The sequence below is a fragment of the Elaeis guineensis genome, chromosome 7 (genome assembly GCF_000442705.2).
Source record: "Elaeis guineensis isolate ETL-2024a chromosome 7, EG11, whole genome shotgun sequence".
Lineage (NCBI taxonomy): Eukaryota > Viridiplantae > Streptophyta > Magnoliopsida > Arecales > Arecaceae > Elaeis > Elaeis guineensis.
The window spans coordinates 99,290,718-99,310,798 of record NC_025999.2 but is presented as its reverse complement, the minus strand read 5'-3'; the positions used below and the strand labels follow the sequence as shown (position 1 = coordinate 99,310,798).

General features: G+C 38.6%; 3 protein-coding genes, 2 non-coding genes and 1 pseudogene across 8 annotated transcripts; 4 read left to right on the top strand and 2 right to left on the bottom strand.

The window, feature by feature from the left end:
• Positions 1-143: 143 nt before the first annotated feature.
• Positions 144-2,797, bottom strand: LOC114914375 (pentatricopeptide repeat-containing protein DOT4, chloroplastic-like; annotated as a pseudogene).
• On the top strand, positions 2,733-5,774 carry LOC105048104 (uncharacterized). 3 transcript variants are annotated; one of them, XM_010927305.4, is made up of 4 exons: positions 2,863-3,007; positions 3,662-3,774; positions 4,590-4,960; positions 5,193-5,774. In XM_010927305.4, exons 1-4 carry the CDS (start codon positions 2,936-2,938, stop codon positions 5,528-5,530), a joined length of 894 nt encoding a protein of 297 aa, XP_010925607.1. In that variant the 5' UTR covers positions 2,863-2,935; the 3' UTR covers positions 5,531-5,774. The 3 variants fall into 3 exon arrangements, with proteins under 3 accessions (XP_073116551.1, XP_019707330.2, XP_010925607.1); XM_073260450.1 differs by lacking the exon at positions 3,662-3,774 and having other exon boundaries at positions 2,733-3,007; positions 4,616-4,960; XM_019851771.3 differs by lacking the exon at positions 3,662-3,774 and having other exon boundaries at positions 2,746-3,007; positions 4,607-4,960.
• A 476-nt stretch (positions 5,775-6,250) lies between these two features.
• TRNAE-CUC (transfer RNA glutamic acid (anticodon CUC)) lies at positions 6,251-6,323 on the top strand. The gene has a single exon. It is a non-coding gene; the product is annotated as a tRNA-Glu (tRNA).
• A 63-nt stretch (positions 6,324-6,386) lies between these two features.
• On the top strand, positions 6,387-6,459 carry TRNAE-CUC (transfer RNA glutamic acid (anticodon CUC)). The gene has a single exon. It is a non-coding gene; the product is annotated as a tRNA-Glu (tRNA).
• A 44-nt stretch (positions 6,460-6,503) lies between these two features.
• Positions 6,504-10,873, top strand: LOC105048105 (large ribosomal subunit protein uL5). Its single transcript, XM_010927306.4, has 5 exons — positions 6,504-6,679; positions 6,775-6,882; positions 7,493-7,535; positions 7,628-7,823; positions 10,328-10,873. The coding sequence occupies exons 1-5, from the start codon at positions 6,677-6,679 to the stop codon at positions 10,524-10,526; spliced, it is 549 nt and encodes a 182-aa protein (XP_010925608.1). The 5' UTR covers positions 6,504-6,676; the 3' UTR covers positions 10,527-10,873.
• Positions 10,874-13,105: 2,232 nt separating this feature from the next.
• On the bottom strand, positions 13,106-19,610 carry LOC105048106 (uncharacterized). Of its 2 annotated transcripts, none has more exons than XM_019851497.3 (2): positions 18,857-19,610; positions 13,106-13,745 (listed from the first exon to the last, which is right to left on the bottom strand). In XM_019851497.3, the coding sequence occupies exons 1-2, from the start codon at positions 19,282-19,284 to the stop codon at positions 13,565-13,567; spliced, it is 609 nt and encodes a 202-aa protein (XP_019707056.1). In that variant the 5' UTR covers positions 19,285-19,610; the 3' UTR covers positions 13,106-13,564. The 2 variants fall into 2 exon arrangements, with proteins under 2 accessions (XP_019707056.1, XP_010925609.1); XM_010927307.4 differs by having other exon boundaries at positions 13,106-13,728; positions 18,857-19,503.
• Between the last annotated feature and the right edge of the window lie 471 nt (positions 19,611-20,081).

Sequence of the window (20,081 nt, the reverse complement as noted above, 5' to 3'; positions counted from 1 at the left end):
TATGAGCCTCATTTACACTAGTAGAAGACTAATTATTTCTCTGTATTGCTTAGGCTGAAAAGAGCTTGTTATTCTGTGTATTACCGTAATCTAATTATCGTTGATAGAACATATTTCGTCATACTGTAATTCATTGTTTGATAGAAATACAGTTATCCAGCTATCCATCTCCATGAATGAGTCTAATAGTTGGATTATGGGGTCATTTTTCTAGGTTAGATCAGGTTAAACTCGCCCAAGGCCAAGGTTGGTACTGGCCGTGCCAGTCTTCTTGAGCAAGCAGACGTCGAAGGACAAATGGTAGGCGTAATGATTGTTAAAATTTTCTCCGGGGCTGTAAAACTTGATAATATGGTCCAACATGAACCCAAAATTTGTATGAAGTTACCGATAGGAAGAGGTCTGATGCGTCTCTAAGTATTCAAGTTGCAGTAATTTTATGTATAAGTTGTGATGCACCAACACCAGATTTATCTTCAGGACCTATCGAGCACTTCCAACTTCCGGACCATGTTTGTGGTAATGCCAACTAGAGTCTTCCCAAATTAGATCACCTTAATTAGATCCCAAATTCTAGTGAGCAGGAGACCCCGGCCGCCCAAGATGATTCTCCTATCCACCATCTTGGAATGAACTTGGCAACCTCGTAACGGTCACCACACAAGACTCTCAAGTTCTTGGTGACTTAATGGGCTTAACTTCTGGGTTTTTGTCAAGGCACACCTCTTCTTTGGGACATCACCCTCATCTTCATCCTTTCTCACCTCTTTGAGAAATAGCTGTCTTCTTTTTATTGTAGATATGACTTAAATCGTGCAACAAAGACTTGAATCTGGCTCTTGATCTCTATCGAACTGCGGCTTGGGTTCTTCCAAGTCCACGGCCACCAATCTTTTCTGTTTGTTTTCTGGTTCTAATTCCAAAACACGTTCAGCAACTCTCTCGGCAAGTTTGGCATCCCTATGCATTCTATAACCACAGAGCATTGCACTCCGGCGGAAATGGCTCAATAATCACTAATTCTATGAGTACGTATGCTTTGGCTAAATGTCCAGCACGGCTCCGTTTCAGACTTTCATTCATTTCTCCTTATATTCAAAATTCCCATCCCTTGTCAGCAAGCAGTATAGCGGTAAAATTCTCGTTTCCCATACAGTACGGCAGTACTCCACTGCCTCTCATCTCCTTAAAGACGGCAATAACATTTCTTCCATGCCCATGCATTCCATATCCAGCAATCATCACTGTCCATGAGATAATGTCCTTTTGAAGAGTCTATCAAAGAGTAGACATGCAAGCAGTGTTGCACCACATTTTGCACACATAGCAACAAGAGCATTTGCCACGTATCTGAAATATGCCCTGCCTTAATATCAATGAATTAGCGTCATGTTGAATTGCATTTTGCTGAACAAGCCAAGTGCCTCATTAGAAAAACAGTTCTTTGAGTGGCCTCCAATCAAGGTATTCCATGGAATAATATCCTTACTGGTGGTATTATCAAAAAAGGATCAAGCTTCTCCCATGCTCCCACATTTTCAGTACATGTCCATAAGTGCATTGGCAACAAAAAGATTCATCTCCAATCCATTCCTCGCTACATAATCATGGACATTCTTCCCAGGTCTAATGAACCACTACAAGCACAAGCATGATTGAGCACTCGTGACAGAACATAGATCTGGTCTAACACCCACTGGTTCCATTCTCCAAATAATGCAATTGCTTCACGAAGTAGTCCAGCCCGAGTCTATGCCTGGATCATGGAAGTCTGTGATACAATGCTCCTCTGAACCATCCTCTCAAGAACTCCAGATGCACCTTCCAAACTACAGCATTTTGAGTATATGTCGATCAAAGAGGTTGCTGACAGTTACTTCCTTATTATAAGTGCTGCTAAGTCTACATCCATCCCCTTGTTAACAGCTCAATTCCCTTGCTTGGAAGACTATTAGAAATGCAGCCACTAATATGACATCTTCATCGGGCATTTCATCAAACAAATTGGAATACAGGGCAATGAGAGCATTCCCAACTGCATTATAAGCACCAAGGCCCAGTTTCATCAGACCCTGACGAATTTGTTCCCCTTTAGAGACACCGCCCAAAGAAGCAAAGCACTTCAAGATCCGGGTGAAAGTTTAGGAATCCGGCTTAACTCTTGAATACTGCATCTCTTTCAAAAAATTGATGCTTTCATCGAAATCACCAACCTTTGCATACTCTTTCAACAATAGATTCCAAGGAAGAGTGCGACTTTTGGAGGAACTCCTATCAAAACCCTTCTTCCTTCCCTCAAATCGCCACATTTAACGTACGTAAAGACCATTTTGAAACCAAAAGAGTGTCACCTTGGGCACTAGGGAGGACATGACACCGTGAACTTTGCTTCCGTTTGCTAACGATCCGAGCTTGGCGTATAGCTGAAGAAAAGAGAAAAAATTCTTCGAATTGAGGAAGTAATCCATCGAATTGGTGTCATAAATCAATCTCGTGACCTCTTTTAGGTCGTCCGTTCGGCAAAACTTCCGGATTTCATCATTAAGATCGATCCCCCGCTTCTCGTAGATTGAAGTGGAGGCACTTGTAATGGTTCCCAGGACTCGAAACTCCGCAGAGAAAGCTGGGATTTTGAAGAGGATGGGAGGTTAGAGAGGCTCCGGTGGTACTTCCGCTTCGACGGAGATGAAGAGCAAGGAACAGGGGAGCCACTGCCGCCATTACCGAGGGAGTTTCCCGGGTGAGAAACCAATAATGTCGGGGTTTTGGGATTCAAACTAATATAAACCCCGCCGATTTTCACGTGCTAAGCACGTGCGCTCTCGAGGGTATATTTAGTGGCTGTGGATGGGCGCCAAAGTCCAATCCGTTCTCCCGCTGGGGACACAGACAGGTGGCGTTGGGTGGGGGAGGATGCACGCTGTTCTCTTACCAAATGGCGGCGTTCGCATGCCTTTCACCTTCCCGCTCCTCAAGTTCAGTCATGCCAAGTCTATCCATGGGAAAGGTAACCCTAACCCTATTATTTACTCTAAAATAGGAAAGCTTCAGGAGCTTTTTTAACCCTCTTTCTCTCTGCCTTTTGTCCATACCTTTTTGTTCCAAATCTTGAGCTTCTGTTTCAGTTTGTGAGGGAATATATAGGTGTTTGATGAGCTTGTCTTAGTTCGTTTTTCTGTTCTGGTTTTCTGGCAAATTGAATTTTCTTTGGCTTAGTGATTCCTTTCTATGTCTTGTTTAACCAACTCCTCATTGGTACAACAACAAAAAGGCCTTTTTACTTTCAGCCAATGTTACAGCCCGAAAGCAATAGGATTTGGGGGGGTGGAAAAGGTTAGGATTGAATGATTTGATCACATTGGGTTTGTGTGATTCCTGGATAAATGAATTGAGATTTGTTTTGATACATGCGCCTTGAGAAAGTATAGGGGTTCTGAAGTTATGCACTATGACGAAGACTTGTGAGAGATGGCTGTAATTATGTTGGAATTTTTTTATTCATTTTTGTTTGTTTGGCTGATTTCATGAGGTATTATGTGACTCAGGCAGACACTTGAAACACCTCATAAAGAAAAGAGTTTGTGAAACTCAGGATAAAACTTCATTGTTCTATCATCTCTAGCTGGCATGACATGAATCAGTCAATGTGCTTTGAATTCAGGATCAGGTAAAGGTTCTCAAGGTCAATGGTCTGCAATATGTGATTGGCAGGACACATTACAAGAATTATGTCAATTATGCAGCAAATCAAAGGTGCAAGAATTACATGCGATGGTATGAACATCAAAACTTCATGAGCGTATCTGTAAGGTTCTGAAAATTTAATACAAGCCAAGTTGCAGGAATTTTAAGCTTGTTGAGTGAGTTAAGAGCATTAGGTTACAGTATAGAGATTATACAAAATCAGTATCGAGGAGGAAAAGGCACTGTCTTACTGCCGACCACATCCCAAAATCCATTCTGAGCTAATAGAAGTGATGTCTATTAGATGCATAAATAATGAGTATAATGAAATTTAGATATAGAGGACCTTCATTATCTTAATGAATCACAATTTTTCCCAAAGAAAAAAAAAAGATGAAAATTAAATTTAGCTACAAAGGAGACATAGAGGAATACTTCATTCAATCTTATGATGTGACTTCGTGAGTATACTCATGTTTCATCAATAATGAGTGGACATTACATAGTAAAGGTGCTAGATCAGTCTACTGAAGTTATCTTGTTCTCAGTCTAAATTGAAGTTCCTTTTCAACAATCTTGAACGCTAGCTCATTTCCTTAGGGTAATTCTTTAGTTTCTTAAAATATAAAAGAATAATAGTCCAAATGCGATACAGTCAAATTGTAGAAGGAAGGAGCTCTCCACGTGCATGCCTATCTAGCTTGCTTGCTTATCTTTATTCTGGTGGTCAAAGGAGAGATTTCATCTCTTACATATCATTGCATATTTCTGATATTGTAACTGAAGCTGTCTTGTGTAAAAGTAATTGTTAGTTTTATAGTTATCCCCTTGTTGTTTTCCCTTACTTGCAATAAATTTTTGTGCATCTCAGCTACCACCAACTGAGATATTATCTTTTGATGCAGCTTATTGAACTTGGCAGAGATTGCAGATGGGACTCTACACTTTGCTTCCCAAGGAGGCCTACTTCAGCCATCTGTGTCAATTATTAGATCTGAAGGAAATAGAAGAGGACGTCCTCGAAGAAATGCCTCTGCAGATAGGGCTGCAAAGGGTGGTGATGGATTGAAAGATTCATCAAATACCAGTGATGAGACATCCAAATCCTCTAGTCAGGAGAAGATAATAGCATTGTTTAAAAGAATACAAACATCTATATCAAAAGGAGGATCTGCACGTTCCAAGAGAAGAAGCCCCAGCAATCCAAAAGAAAAGCAAACAACCGAATCAGTTCTGGGATCTCGACGGAAGTATGTAAAACAGAAACAAGCAAGAGGTATATCAATCAGAATTATAGGAAAATTTGCCTCTTCTTTCTCTTTTCTCCTGAGTTATTTATAAATTTTTAATTGACACGGGAGACAAATATTTATCTGTCCTGTAAACCCCTCTCACACACACAGACGTTGTTTGTGTATGCGTATGCGCAAGCATATGCTCAAGCACACACGTCTTGATGTTCTTTGATTCATATCAGCCTCTCTAATTCTTATCCTTTATGCTTGTAGATAAAGTTCCAAGCCCAGATGATATATTGTCATCAGTAGATGAAACAACAGATGATGCTGTGACATCTGGAAAGGTCAAAATGTCAAGGCCTGTCACAAATTTTGTGAAGAGGTCACCCATTCCACCACCTTCGTTAACACTGGAAAGCATTCAGAAGGTGTCTGAGGAATGTCTGCCAGTAGTTGCTGCAGAGGAGAAGTCAGAAATACAGACACTGGATGAGATGAAGCTCCCTGAGCTGAAAGAACTAGCAAGAAAAAGAGGAGTAAAAGGTTACTCAAAGCTGAAGAAGGGAGAGCTTTTAGAACTTTTGAAGGGGTTGTTGCAATCTTCTTGATGAGCAGAAGCTTTTCAAGATGAAATGACAGAAATCATTTGTGAAAGATCTTACTGGTTGAAGTCTCATGAAACTATGATTGGGACAGTTCAAGAACCTATAACTGTTTACTGTTGTTGTACATTTTTTTCTTTTCCCTTTTTTTTTTCAGCATGTTTGTGTGACTGTGTGAAGTTGCAGATGTCTTTTCCTACTCTATGTGACCTCATTAATTTGCTTAATTATTCTGTTAATTTCTATGTAATTACTACTGATCGTTTGAAGCTTCAATCTATGATTGCTATATCAGAAAGGTTTGCGGTACAAATGTTGTCCCAATTGCAGCCATAAAGCAAAGATGTGGTTATCTCTTCCTAAATTGGAATTCTCTCTTAAATCAAACGGCTGAATTTCAAACAAAACACAGATAATATGAGTAACTATAGGACTGCTACCTTGATGTTCAACCATTGATGGACTAGTGCATCTACCTATGTTGTAAGTGTGTCAGAGAATACCTGATCATGATTCAAATTGTCCATTCTCTTTCATCGATGAGAAAAAGAATCAGAAGATTTGTTTCTTTCTTGGTTTCGGTAGGTTTGCTATTCTCAAATGGTGTCCCCTATATATTAATTCTAGTTATCAAGCGGCAATCTGAAAATACAAAGTTCTTGGTAAGTTGGCAACTAACCATTATGCAAGAGTAGATTTGATTAGGAGTCACAAAGAATGTGTATCTCCGTTGTAGTCTAGTTGGTTAGGATACTCGGCTCTCACCCGAGAGACCCGGGTTCGATTCCCGGCAACGGAAATTGTTTTTTGAATTTTTTTGTTATAATTTTAATATATGGTTTTGTCCACCACGTATTCCTTCTCCGTTGTAGTCTAGTTGGTTAGGATACTCGGCTCTCACCCGAGAGACCCGGGTTCGATTCCCGGAAACGGAAGGTATTTTTTTTTTCTTTTCACTTGTTCAATAATTAAAAAGTTCGTGGTGGTATTTTCGTTGTCCAGATGCAAGCGGGCAACAGTCCAACAAGAGTTATCAGTTAGCGGCGGTGCTCGTACGTTAGGGTTTTCCTTATTCTCCTGCTTGCAGGACTGAGTTCGTCCTGTGCAGATCCTCCGCCCGGACCGCCCCTTTCCCCTCAGAGTTCTTTCTCGATGGTCGGAATCCTTCTTCCTCTTTCCCCTTTCCTCTCTGCTTTCTTTTCTATTTCCTTCTATTAACGTTATCGTGGTCTTCTTCCCTTTCTTCGCAGGCTTCGGAGAAGAAGATGTCGAACCCGATGAGAGAGATCAAGGTGCAGAAGCTTGTCCTAAACATCTCCGTTGGTGAGAGCGGTGATCGTCTCACCAGAGCCGCTAAGGTGCAACTCTTCTATCTCTCCGTTGATCGGATCTCGGATCGAAGCCTATTGATGGATCTGTTTTTTTTTTTTTTGATTTTATCTTCTTTTCTTTTCAAGTATCAAATCGTAGGATTTTCTTTCCCCTTTTTCATATTCGTTTTTTTTTGTACCTCTTCTTCAATCTATGTTGTTGACTGTCTCCATGTTCATTTAAGGATTACTTCTTTAGCTTAGAATTTGGGATAGCAGGACCAGAATCTGACCGTTTTTATGGATAATCGTGGAATTTGTTAAGAAGCTACTACTGTTTAAAATTGTGGAAAATGTAAGCACTGTTGCTTTGCATTATTTTGGCTTTGGTAGAATTTGCATGCATTATTTAAATCCTGAATGCATCTGGCTTGGAATGTTCGTGGTGTAATGAATAAAAAGTGTCATTTTAGTATTTCTGGAAAATCTTTAGTCAAGGGAATTGCACTGTAGTCTAATCACTTCGAATTACATTATATTTCCATTTAAAGAAAGCTAGCAATGTTATGTCATATAACTACTCTCTCTCTCTCTCTCTCTCTCTCTCTCGTATAGAGATCTATTTGAAGTATTATGCTCTATGTACTTCTGTTTGCAGGTGTTGGAGCAGTTGAGTGGACAGACACCAGTTTTCTCAAAGGGTATTATTCTCTTTGTTTCATTTCTATTTTCTATGTAATTTTGGTTTCCTTTCCTTGATGGCCCTTCTGTCATGGTTGATCTTGTTCTGCAGCAAGATATACTGTTCGGTCCTTTGGAATCAGGCGTAATGAAAAGATTGCGTGCTATGTCACTGTCAGAGGAGAAAAGGCAATGCAGCTTTTGGAGAGCGGTTTGAAAGTGAAGGAATATGAGTTGTTGAGAAGAAACTTCAGTGATACTGGATGTTTTGGTTTTGGCATTCAAGAACATATTGATCTGGGCATTAAGTAAGTGAAATTTACTCTTTATTCGTGATGTTACTTGTTTGTTCTTAAAACTATTTGTTAGAAGATGCATAAATATGAAATTTAAGTGTCTAGTCCGTTCAGAAAAATATGAGAGGATTATATTTTTGCAGTTCCTGACTGTTGAATTAAATAATACAATTTTGAAATTGATCAAGCATTTGTATGTATATTACGGAAATGGTTGTCTTTCCTTAATATCTCTGGATGTTTGATCCTGCAATAGATGCACATCCATCTCTCATCGGAAGAGTTGTGATTCAAATTTCATATTGCAGTGAGCATGTCTTGATTATATGAGATTGGTGAATAATAATTTTCTTGGCTAACTTGTCTAGTTACTTTTCATGTGTATTGTCTTAATGGTCTCTTGAATCAATAGGCTAATTTGATCAAGCTAGCTTAAGCTTTGGTTAGAGGATTGTTGTGAATGGATCAAGATTCCATTATGCTTTAGCGGAAACCGACCTTAAACCTCTTTATGCCCTATAGCTTGATCATATCAATTTGAGTATTGATGGATTTTTTTTGATATATGAACTCTAATTGGGATTTTTGTTAGGAATTTATCATTTTAGTGTTTTGAATTTTATTCTGACTGGTTAGGACAAGTGTAAAACAAAACAGAGTTCAAAGAATATTTGAGCATGGTCTACAATATTTTGGTTTGTTTAGAGATACTACTAGAATTTTAACTACCTTTTTGTTCTTATATGCTAAAGCCATTGCTAACAGTGCTATGATGTGATTTGACCCAGATAATGTTCATCAAGTAGATCAGCATCATTCCATAGAATTTGATAGATGAAGATTCTATGTCAGTTGATTATAATGTTGGTGATAAAAAGGCAACAAAGTTAGACTTTTTTTATTGTCTAAGGCACAAGGCAATGATAGATTTTGTAAAGCACTGTATGAAAGGTGTTTTTGACAATATTAATGATCAAATTGTCTGTTGATTAACCTTCACAAAAGTGGTTGAATGCGGATGTTTTACTTTGATGTCAGATTATTTAATATTAAATTAGCTTATGTTTTGTATAATTTCTCAAATTCTCTCTTAGAATCCTCAAGTAGCCAAAACATTGATAATATTTTTTTGCTTGCTAATGGTGTTTCATGGGATTTGTGAATTCATGACCTTTTTCATGGTGAGCTTATGGATGTGGAATATAAGGATTACATCCTTGCTCTTTTCAATGAAGTTGATGCTTCTTGCTTTCTCAAATACAAGTACATTTTTGTGTCTTATTTGTGTAATCTATCCATTCTAAGTCTCAGCCAGCTTATCTACGCTGAACTAGCATCATAGAGTTTCAATCAGCCGACCTACGTTGAACAAGCATTGCAAGGCATGCTTAGCATTATGGAATTGAAAGGTTAGTGGGGAAGATTTGTTATGCTTGTAGAGGGTGGTGGTGATAGTATCTTTGTGCCTTCGACAAAATAGTCTATGTAGGACACTATCAGTGAAGGGGAGGGTGACCATTTTATTTTTCACTGGAAAATGGTGTCTACACTATCAAATTTGGTAATAGGACTTAATGTAAACAAATCTTCCATGAAATACAAGCTTTTTTACACTTGTTGCATGGACTAGCTGGGTTTGAACCCTGCAGGTGCTTGTTGGCAGGTATTATCTAAAATGGTCCTATTTCAAATTATCAGGACACTATTTTATATTTTTAATAGATGAATAGTTCTTAGCTCCTATTGATAGCATAAACATGTTTTTGATACATGGTCTGATTTTTTCCCTCCAAGATTTTCTCTCTTTTAATATCTGGCTCTTCAGTCAAATTGACTTCTGGAAACAAATTAATAGATAGATGGCAGAAAGTTTTATTGCAATATCTTGTCAGAGTGATCAGGGGCGGAGCGACCTTTTGTATTGGGGGTTCAATTGAACCCCCAAATTTTGGTGCAATACCCATTATACCCTTAGGGGTATGTAAATATTACTCAAAAAATTTTGTATATATATATTTTTTTGAATCCTCATAGAATAAAAAATCTTAGTCAGCTTAATAGTTTGAACCCCCACCCTTCATCCCCCATGTCCTAGGTTCGAATTTTTTCTCTCACCTTTTTTCCTTATTTTTTCTCTCTCACTTTCAATTAATATAATGTTATTAAGTTTGTTTTTATTTATTTATTTTAATTTATATATTAAACCCCCAAGGTGAAAATCTTGGCTCCACCATTGAGAGTGATCCATGCAGTCTGACCTGTGATTTTGAAGTCCATGACTTAGTTTGCAATTCCACCTTCTGTGGTGATTGAGTTTACATTAGGAGACCTGCATTCTGTTAGTTTCCCTATGCATATAGAAATTGCACTCCTGTCTTGAAAAGGCTGCATGCATAACCATGCATGCCATTACAGTTTTTACAGGTATGATGCTGGCTAAAGTAAAGTATTTTGCCTTGAGAAATCCAAATTAGTCTCATCAATTGATCCATCAGATTTTTATGTTCTTTCTACAGGTATGATCCCTCGACAGGTATTTATGGCATGGATTTTTATGTTGTTCTGGAGAGGCCTGGTTATCGTGTTGGCCGTCGCCGCAGGTGCAAGTCTCGTGTTGGAATACAGCACAGGGTCACCAAGGAGGATGCCATGAAGTGGTTCCAGGTCAAATATGAGGGTGTTATCCTCAACAAGGCCCAGGCAACCACTGGTTAAGATTTTTTATGTCGAATGTCCCCCAAGACGTCAACTTTTTTCTGTAGCTCAAGTTAGGCTTCTTCTATTCTCCATCGGTGTAGCGCGTTTGTGAAAACTCTGTTTCGTTTTTGTTTTTGTTCCTGAGAAATTGACTGAAGCTACTTGAATTTATTTTGTTGCCTTTTGTGCTCTGTTAAATCTTCCTGTTTATAAGGGCAGTGGGAATATTCTCTATTGGTAACTGGGGTTGACAGGTGACCTAGTGCTGGGTAGGTAGTTCCATGTTAGTCTCGTGGCAACTTTTAGATGTTTTCTGACTCTATTCAGAGCGGTCTGGAATGGGATTATTCTTGTTTGGTCCTGAAGTTCGGATTCGTCATTTTTTGCATGGGGATTAAAATGGCATATGGCTGCTGTTGTTGTGGGACTCTCTGTTGACGGTATGGTTACGGCTAGCAGTTTACTTTGCCGGATTGGCGCAACTCGCCGGATTTACTGCCGAACAGGGGTATTATGGAATGTCAAATTGGCTCACGACCTTTTCAGGTATGTGCGTAATATGGCCTGCTCTTGTATCACTTAAACTGCTGGCTTTAGAAACTAGCAAATCTTGGTACATGTTTTGTCATAGGCAGATGATTTCATCCATCCAAAACTAGAGTTAGGTAACTCCGGAATTTTGAAGAAAAAATTACGAGGTTTCTTTGGGCTCTTCTGTTTTCTAACGGAATAAGCTGTCTATTTTTGGGAATGTTTGGTGTCATTTTTAAAATTATTTTCAAAAAAATCAAATTTATTTAAATTCTTAATTAGAAAATGAGTTTTGATATATGTGGTGTTCGGTGATTATAAATATTGATCTAAGATGGATTATCATATTTAAAATTTAGTTTTTTGAATTTCTTTTAGAATCCTTCAAAGCACTTATCAAATGATATTGAAATGTTTATGATTTATTTATTTATATTTTACTTTGAACTTACTGGCAGACTGCTTTTCAGTCACAAAAACCAGGTCCTTTATTTCTTATAAGATCACTGCTGTCTGTTGTAGGATTTTTTTAATGTTCTCTCTGAAGTAATTCAAACTTAAAATTTATTCAAATATTAGATGGAAACTGTTCTATTATTACTAATCTTCCATTTTATGGTATGCCATTGAGATGCGTCAAATTTTCATTTGGGCTGATGGGAACATGTAGGGGTTCTTTGCTGTACATTTGATTTGTGTTGAAATGGTGATTGGTGGTAATGCGACGTGCATCGTCTAAAGTAAATCAGTGTTTTTCAGAGAAATGAGTCCGAATAACTTTCCATTTCCTCTTTATCAATATATTGTAAATTTGTTGAAGTGGATTATATAAACATAATCCAATTATTCAATAGCTATTCACTGGTATAAGAAATTGACATGCATCATCCACCCAACAATAGATAAACTTATATATGATTTTATCTCTCTTTAAATGGATGTCTCAAAACAATAATTATGAGTATTGACTTGTCCATTACAATTTTTGTGAAAAATTCTTCTATGGTTGAAATTTATTTAACAAAATTCAGCCTACCATATCTACAGGTCTCCATTTCAACCCCGCAAAATGTAACCTAAATTATTTGTTATGTCAGTTAGAAGTCATCAAAATTCATCCTAGTCTTGGGATTTGAGCCAATGGAACTCTTTTAAGGCTTTCAAAAAACTACCCGTGCATTCAATTAAGACAGCTGCAGCAAACAAACCGAAGGTAATTATAACCCCACTAAAACATCAGATATTGAAAAAATTGCAGCAGTTGTTTCTCAGCTCGCAGAATATGTTACCATGGTAAACAACGTTTTTAGTAAATAGCAGGAAACCTACTAACTTCAAGCTACAATAGAATGTGGATTAATCCATGAATTTTCATCTCAATGCTTTTACAATGTATAATCTCTTGCAACATAATAATAATATAATCTTCTTCTTCCTTTTTTTTTTTTCTTTCTTCTTCTTCTTTCTTTCTTTGTTCTTTTCTTCTCTTCTCTTCTCTTTTCTTCTCCTCTTCTCTTCTTTTCTCCTCCTCCTTTTCTCTTCTTCTTTTCTTTTCTTCTTCTTCTTCTTTTTGAAAGAGTGAGGGGTTGGGGTGGGGGAGGACGGCAGAAACTGCCGCATATGATTACCCAAGTTCAAATACTTTGGGATACACCATCTAAAAATAAAACCCAGTCATACCCAGAAAAAGAAAGAAAAAAAAAAAAACCCAGAACCTCCGGTCGTTAGGTAGATAGTCATGAACACTATGATAAGCTTCGGTCCAATGATGATATAGTTGGAAGGATAGACTTTTTTTTGATACAATTATGCACGCAAATTAACATTACCATCAATGACATGGAAATGAAATAATCATCTTTTATTAGAGAATAACATGAATACACAGCATGGAGCTTTTAGGCAACATGGAAGGTTTCTTTATGCTCTAGAGGTCACTAATTCAGTGCAAACTTCAAACACTAGAGATACATTCGTCATGGTAATAATATATAATAAATTCCACTTGCTTGGCCATCGCAATTCATGCCAGACTACGATGCTAAACTACAACCAACATCACAGGGTGACACAAAGACCCTAAGTTAAATTTTGCTAATTTACATCCAATCATAAAACCCGAACATTCTTCATCCTCAACAAACAGAAAACAATCAACATATCAAACGTAATATGCATTTACATATTACCTATCAGGAATATCTCTCAGAATACTAGAAATGAAGGTATTATGCTATTCTGTTCACTTTTCTAAAGACATTCCCAGTGTTTTTAATAAAAATTTAAACACCATACTGATTTCTATATGGCAGTTTCCCCGTGCAGATTCTTGGTATGGACCAATGCATAACTGAATACTTGCATTATCTGGACTATCTATTTTTCCTTCTCCAGGCTAACAGCCATGCCTCACAAAACTTCAACATTCCAATCACATGACCAAGCAACGAAGAGGTAGGAGCTAGATCAGAATATATTTACACGGAAAAACCATGGGAGAATGAAAGCTATCACCAGGCATGCCATCAAGAAATTACAGAATGGTTGACCCCTCCAACAACTGGCACTTTCTGATGAGCTCCTGTTGCTGTTGTTGCCCAACATTCTCCTCTCATGCCATGCCTCCATGAAACTGTTGTGTTCCTCACCAATGATGTTTTTTGCATTTGCACCACAAATTTCGCAACACCTGTACCATGATCAGAGCTGGAAAAAATTATTTATATGGAATATAAAATATTACCTCTTCTTGATTAAGTGGAGGAAATTACTTCCTTGTTTTGCATTGATTCATGGAGGGGAATATTTTTCTTACCAGCAATTTAAACGGAGTCAGACTATTAGAACAATGGCTGTGGCAAAACTAGGGAGCATAGAAGCAAAAAGAACATATAGAAGTCAGATACAAGCTTACCAGTAATAACAAGCATGATGACAAAAGACCAGTAGACGTGGGTCAGCAAAGTGCAGTGAGAGCCAGAGACAGCCCCACTAACAGAGGCTTGATTATGGGTTTATGGGGCTGGAACTGGGGAGGAGATATTAAGAGCCATGAGTAGAAATACTAGCATGTGCGAAAGCTCACTATGTTAGAGGATATGGATTAAATTAAAGGTTATTACTAGAAAAGAGTTCTCAAAGTTATTCCGGACTAATGGGAAGCCCCTTGCTTGTAGCTGGGACATAGCTATTCATCGCTCTAGAATTAGGAAGAAAGCTAATAGAATTTGGTAGTTGAACATAACATAATAACATTCCAACTTTGCTGATTTAAGATGGTAGAGAATACACGATATAAACTATATAAGACAAAAGAAAAAGAGAGAGAGAAGAAAGGAGTTATCCTTAAAAACTTCAAGAAAGCATACAAAGAGAGTACAAAAAGGTAATCGTGTATCAAAAAAGAAAGGTGTGTAAAATGTTGAGAACATGCAATTTAGGAAATGATTGGGGTTGGGAGTACCTAGGGAGAGTAATCAAGTAGGTCCCTAGTTACTGCTAATATTCAAGAAGATGCACTAAGTTTGTGCTATTATGAATGATACTATGATTTGCCGAACCGTCCCGAACCGTACCGGTGGCTAACCGATGCGATTCAGTCATTCTACTCGGAATGCCAGTGAAAACAGTACGAGGGGAGAAAGAGAGAGAGAGGGAGAGAGAGAGAAGAGGAGAGGAAAGGGAAAGGAAAGGCCGCCGGTGGTCCGTCGAGGCTGTCGAGCCTCCAGATCTCCGCGAGATGCGAGAAGAAAGAGGGATAGAGATAGAGAGAGGGGAAGGGAGGAGATAGGAGGGAGGGGAAGGCGGCGGGGAGGCCTTTGAATGGCCCAAAACAATCCCTCAGCCACCACGGGTTTGAAACAGGCACCCTCTGGAGGCCTCCCACCGTCTTCCCCTCCTCTCACCTCCCTTCTCCTCTCTCTATCTCTCTTTTCTCATTTTTTTCTCGTGGAGGACCGTAGAGCCCGAGAGGCCTCGGCGGCCCTCCAGTGGCCACCGTCAACATCTCTGCTGGCCTCCTTTTCCATTCCTCCCTCTCTCTCCCTCCCCCCTTTCTTTTTCTCCCCAGTTCATCATCCGTTTTTATGTCGGTTTGGACCCTATACAGTCTGGTACAGGAGCATATGGACTCATACCGTAGGCCGACCAGCACAAGATTCGATTCCGAGTCAGCGATCCTTAAATGATACAGTATCAGTTGATAAAAAAAGGATAAGTTTAACCCTTTGGTTAGTTGGGATCATGAGAGAGGATGGATGCAATTCAAAAAAACAGATGGCCTCCATCTACTGTTTGGTTCAAAAAATTTTAGAAAGAATGAATGAAAAGGATTGTTCATCCACCTGGATCTACCATTTTACATCCTCGCAAATGCAAGGATAGATGGAGCATGCAGGGGGTGAGATCTACATTGACAAAATTATCCCCTATTAATTTTTTGATAAAACCCTAACACTTCTTCACTTCTCTATTTATTTTATTTATATATATCTTTTATTTTACCTATACTATTTATCCTATACTATTAAATTTTATTACTAATTATTTTAATTTCATCATATAATTTTCATAATTATAAGTATATAATTAAAATTGTCTTCTATTTTTTAATTTAAATTCATTATTTTTAATTAACTATTTGTATAAAATTGATTAACTATTCAAATTAAATTATAAATTAAATAGTTATTTATATAATCAATATATAAATAAATTTATTCATACATAGTTAATTTATAAAAGTTATTTATTAAATTAAATTAAATATTTATATAATTATAAAGATTATAATTTATATGTTGCTCCACTTCTTTAGTATAAATAAGTATCATAGATTAATAATAATAATAATAATATTTTTTATTAAAAGATAGTTTAGAAAAATATCTATAAATATCATCCATCCTTCCTTTCATTTCTCTTATATCCAACAAAGGAAGGAATCATTTACATTTATCTTTCCATATTTTACCAAATATGTGAGGGGATGGATAGATCTTCCATCCATCTTCTCTCTTATCCATTCTTCCTCCTCTATCCATCATTTTATCAATCCATCCTTCATACCAAATAGAAGGTAAATGCTAAATGGAGTTACGAAGGAAGGTCATTCAGTATAGGGGCCCAAAAATGAAGAAGACAAAAATTGAAACTATCGAGTATCCAACTGCAGATACTAATGAATATCAAACTGAACATAAGAACCTGACCGAACTGATGATTACTACAACATAGTTGGTTTAAAATAACAGGTATACTACAAAAAAGAATAAAGAGATTGATGCAGACATATCTAACATAAGCAAATCTAGGTAAACAAATCAGGGCATTTTTGGTATTACCATTGTTTTTTATTTTTATTTCTCTACAAACTAGTGAAATACAACATGGATATTGATATTGAAGATAGAATTTGCACAGAAGTTCCGTTATTCCTTGCTTTCACTTTCGCTCCATTTTAGAAACATTAAGTCTTTGTTATCAAAAGCTCTAAAGATTTTACAAATAATTAAAAACCAAAGGATTTCATCATACAAGTAGTTCTCTCTAGTTCATTGTTCATCTTGGATTTCCAAAAACAAAAACAGAAAATGAAAGCAATACCACACAGGCCCTTGGAGATCTGTTTTAATGGGACTGATGTATGCTACGGCAACTCATGAAAATTTTTGTGAACAGCCAATAAGTCCCAAAATGTTGTATGAGAATGAGAATGTTGATGTGAATATGGTGTACAATTATAAAGGATGCTGTGAGGAATGAGGATATTAAAGTGGTGTGCAGTTGCACAAATTAAGGACAAGGACATGGACGACAAGCTGAGACAGTGTGGGCACATTCAGCAAACTTTGAGGAGCACCCAGAAAAAAGAGATGCCTGGGTTTATATTGATTGGCTTGGAAGACGGAGAAAAAGAACTTGGCTGACATGGGCAGAAGTTTTACGAGAAAATATGGGGAAATCTCACAATAACAACATTGGAGGTTGCTTTTGATATAAATAGTGGTGAAAAAGGATTAATCAAGCCAACTTCACGAAGTTGTGGCGTGGCTTGATTTTTACGGTCAAGGATTTAAGTGGATCCAAGATTATTTACAGATGTATATTTTCACATTTTTTTCTTGATAAATTACTTCTATGACATATTAATATAAGTTATAAAAGTATATCTGCAACAGATGCTGTCCGAATAAAAAATTTTGAGGAATTGATCATAGCATGCTATTACAAGTCAAAGAAATAGAATTGCAAATGCAAGTGCAGTTAAGGCATAAATTGCAATTTGTTATCAAATAGATATAACAATTTCTGACGCATTACTCGGCACCTCGAGCAACTTTGATTTCCACTCTTGAATTAGTGTTTCACATGAATATAATTTTTTAAAAGTTGGGCATGCATCGTGGTGAAAGGAACAAAATTGATGCTACCACCTTACATCTGCATCAAAAGCTGTTAACGTATCCATTCTTGCTTCAAAAATCATAATATCCATGTGGCTGCATGAAGCAATTTGCAGGCCCAGGGTCTAATTTTATTTTTACTGTTTGGATCAAGTTGTCAAGGCAGTCCTATTAAAATCTCAGGCATCCTTGGGCCAAACCGTGCTCATTTTCATTCCAAAAAAAAAAACTTGTATTTTGTGTATGGAGGTCTTTCTATTTCACTGGAGCTTAGCATCCGATCTTTGGATGCTTGTTGCAAACCTACTTGGTACTATTGCTTTTGAAGCTCCTCACTCCTATTCAACAAAACATCTAATAGAGCTACCACTTATTTTTAACACAAGTTCTAGTTAAATTATCCATTGTTTTGTCATTGTGAAAACTGTTTAAGTGCCCCCTTTTCTCTCTAAGTAGTTTTGAAGATGTAGTCAAGCACTAAATAAACAGAAATATTATTTTTTTACATTGTTTGACTTCATCATATACAGGCGCCTCCAGATCCTTTCAAATTCTTATTTTCTTGAGGGAATTGCACACCTAATTAAGGCTAATTAAGACAATGATTAACACAGTCACTAGTTCTGACCTTTCTCTAAAACGCTGTATGGCATGTTCCAAGAAATTGCCAGGAAATGGAAGGTGTGTGGCATACCAATATCATCAAAATTGATATGGAAGACAGCTTCATTTCACACATGGACAACCCATTATGCTTCCATCATCCGGCGAATGACGTCGTAATATAGCTTGATACTTTCTTCTAACTGCAATACAGCCTTGATGTCTTCCTTTTCAAAGTGTTCAGCTGGAATCAACCCCATGACCTTGAGGTCCCCAGCAAAACTTTCAACCAGATTGGTCATGAGTTTGACCCTTCATCTATTTGTTTGTTTTCCTGAACTATGCAGAAGTTTCCTCGCACAGATCAACAATAAAGGTGGACGATCAGAAGGTCTCGATGATTTTTTTAGGATTTTTTGTAGACTAAAGTCCTCTCAAAATGACTGATTCCAGCACTATATGGTGCAGAGAGAATTAGTTGGAAACAGAAGTCAAAGGCAAAAGTCCACAAAAAGCTTCAATCAACACCCACTTGAAGAGAAAGTAAGTGTTCCTACAAACAGAAAGAGGTGCCTTAACCATCCAACCTAGTAACTATTCGACTCTGATAGACCATCAATTTCTTGGATCGTGGTTTGCCACACTTCTCACAACAAAACAGAAGAAAACTAACAAATCTCTCTGAAATTATCACAAACAAGTGTAGCAAGGACAACCGAACACCCATACGAAGTCAAGAACATCCACTATAAAGAAAATATAGTAGTAGCTCAGTATCCGAGAACAGAATCGAAAAAGGCGCTGTAATACCTGTTGCCCTTCACCCTAAACCAGGCCTCAGCGCAGCGCCGGTGCGCCGTCCCAAGCTCGCCCTTGCACCCGCACCCGATCTGGATCAACTCCGAGCCCTCCAAATCCCCACGATCGGCGCTCAAATGGCAGATCCGGCAGACCTTCTCCGCCTCCGCATTCCATCCCCCGCCACCGCCGGCGCTCACGTCGACCACCACAACCGCGGCCTTCTCCATCCCCGAAACCCCCGTCTCCCCCTTCCCTACCTGCTCCCCACCGACCTTACCTCCTTCTGCTCTGCAAGCCTTCGGCTCCTCGCCGGAGTAGTCGCTTTCGGCGGAGCGCGCCGCGATGCTGGCGGCGGCGGCGACCGCCGGTGGCGTAGGTGCGTTCCCGCCGGACGCTGCTTCTGGTGCTCCATCGTGCGCCTCGCTTCCCGTCGTCATCCTCACCGCATCTCACCCGAAAGAGACCAGGGAAACGGTACTTATATAATAATAAAAACAAATTATACGGAGCGAGGTGGAGTCAGGTTGCCCTCTGGGGTGGAATGAGGCCGGCGAGAGCGTTTTTTGGTGGGGGGATGGACGTAAGAAAAGACGTATAAAAGGAGCACCTCGGATTCGGAGGGCGAGGAGGGTTGACCAGGTATTCCTAAGAGACAGCGAAGTACTTAGGCAGTATCGGAGGATAATTTTTTTTCCCTAAAATATTAGTATGAATGGAAGGAATGATACTTTTTATAAAATATTATAAATTTGTATTAGTATGAGAGATTGGTGGGAGCCAGAGAGGGTCGGCCCTCTGAGTGGAGTGGCCGCCACTGGGAGGTGGAGTTGTAATGCGCAAAGGGTGGGATTAGGCTTGGACTTAGGAGGCTGTGATAGAGAAAGGAACGGGAGAACGGAACGGGATATTAGGAGTAATTACGGTGGGAAGGCGGAGGAAATGGGGGTGGGGTGATGCTGCGCGGGGCCCAGACAGCTTTCTGGATAGAGATGGAGTTTGACGGCAGTCGCCAGGGATATTATGAGGCAGGCGTCGATGGAGGGATGGAGGGTTCATGGAGGTGACTCGGTCGGACTCATTGCCGCGTCGGTTGCACGTCACGCTGTCCATCTGGTCCCACCTTCACCACGCGCACCATACATTGATTCAATAGTTTGGCACGGCCTCGATGCTACATTGAACGAACTTTAGTAGACCACCCCATGGAACAATTTTCGATGGTACAGCCTCTGGC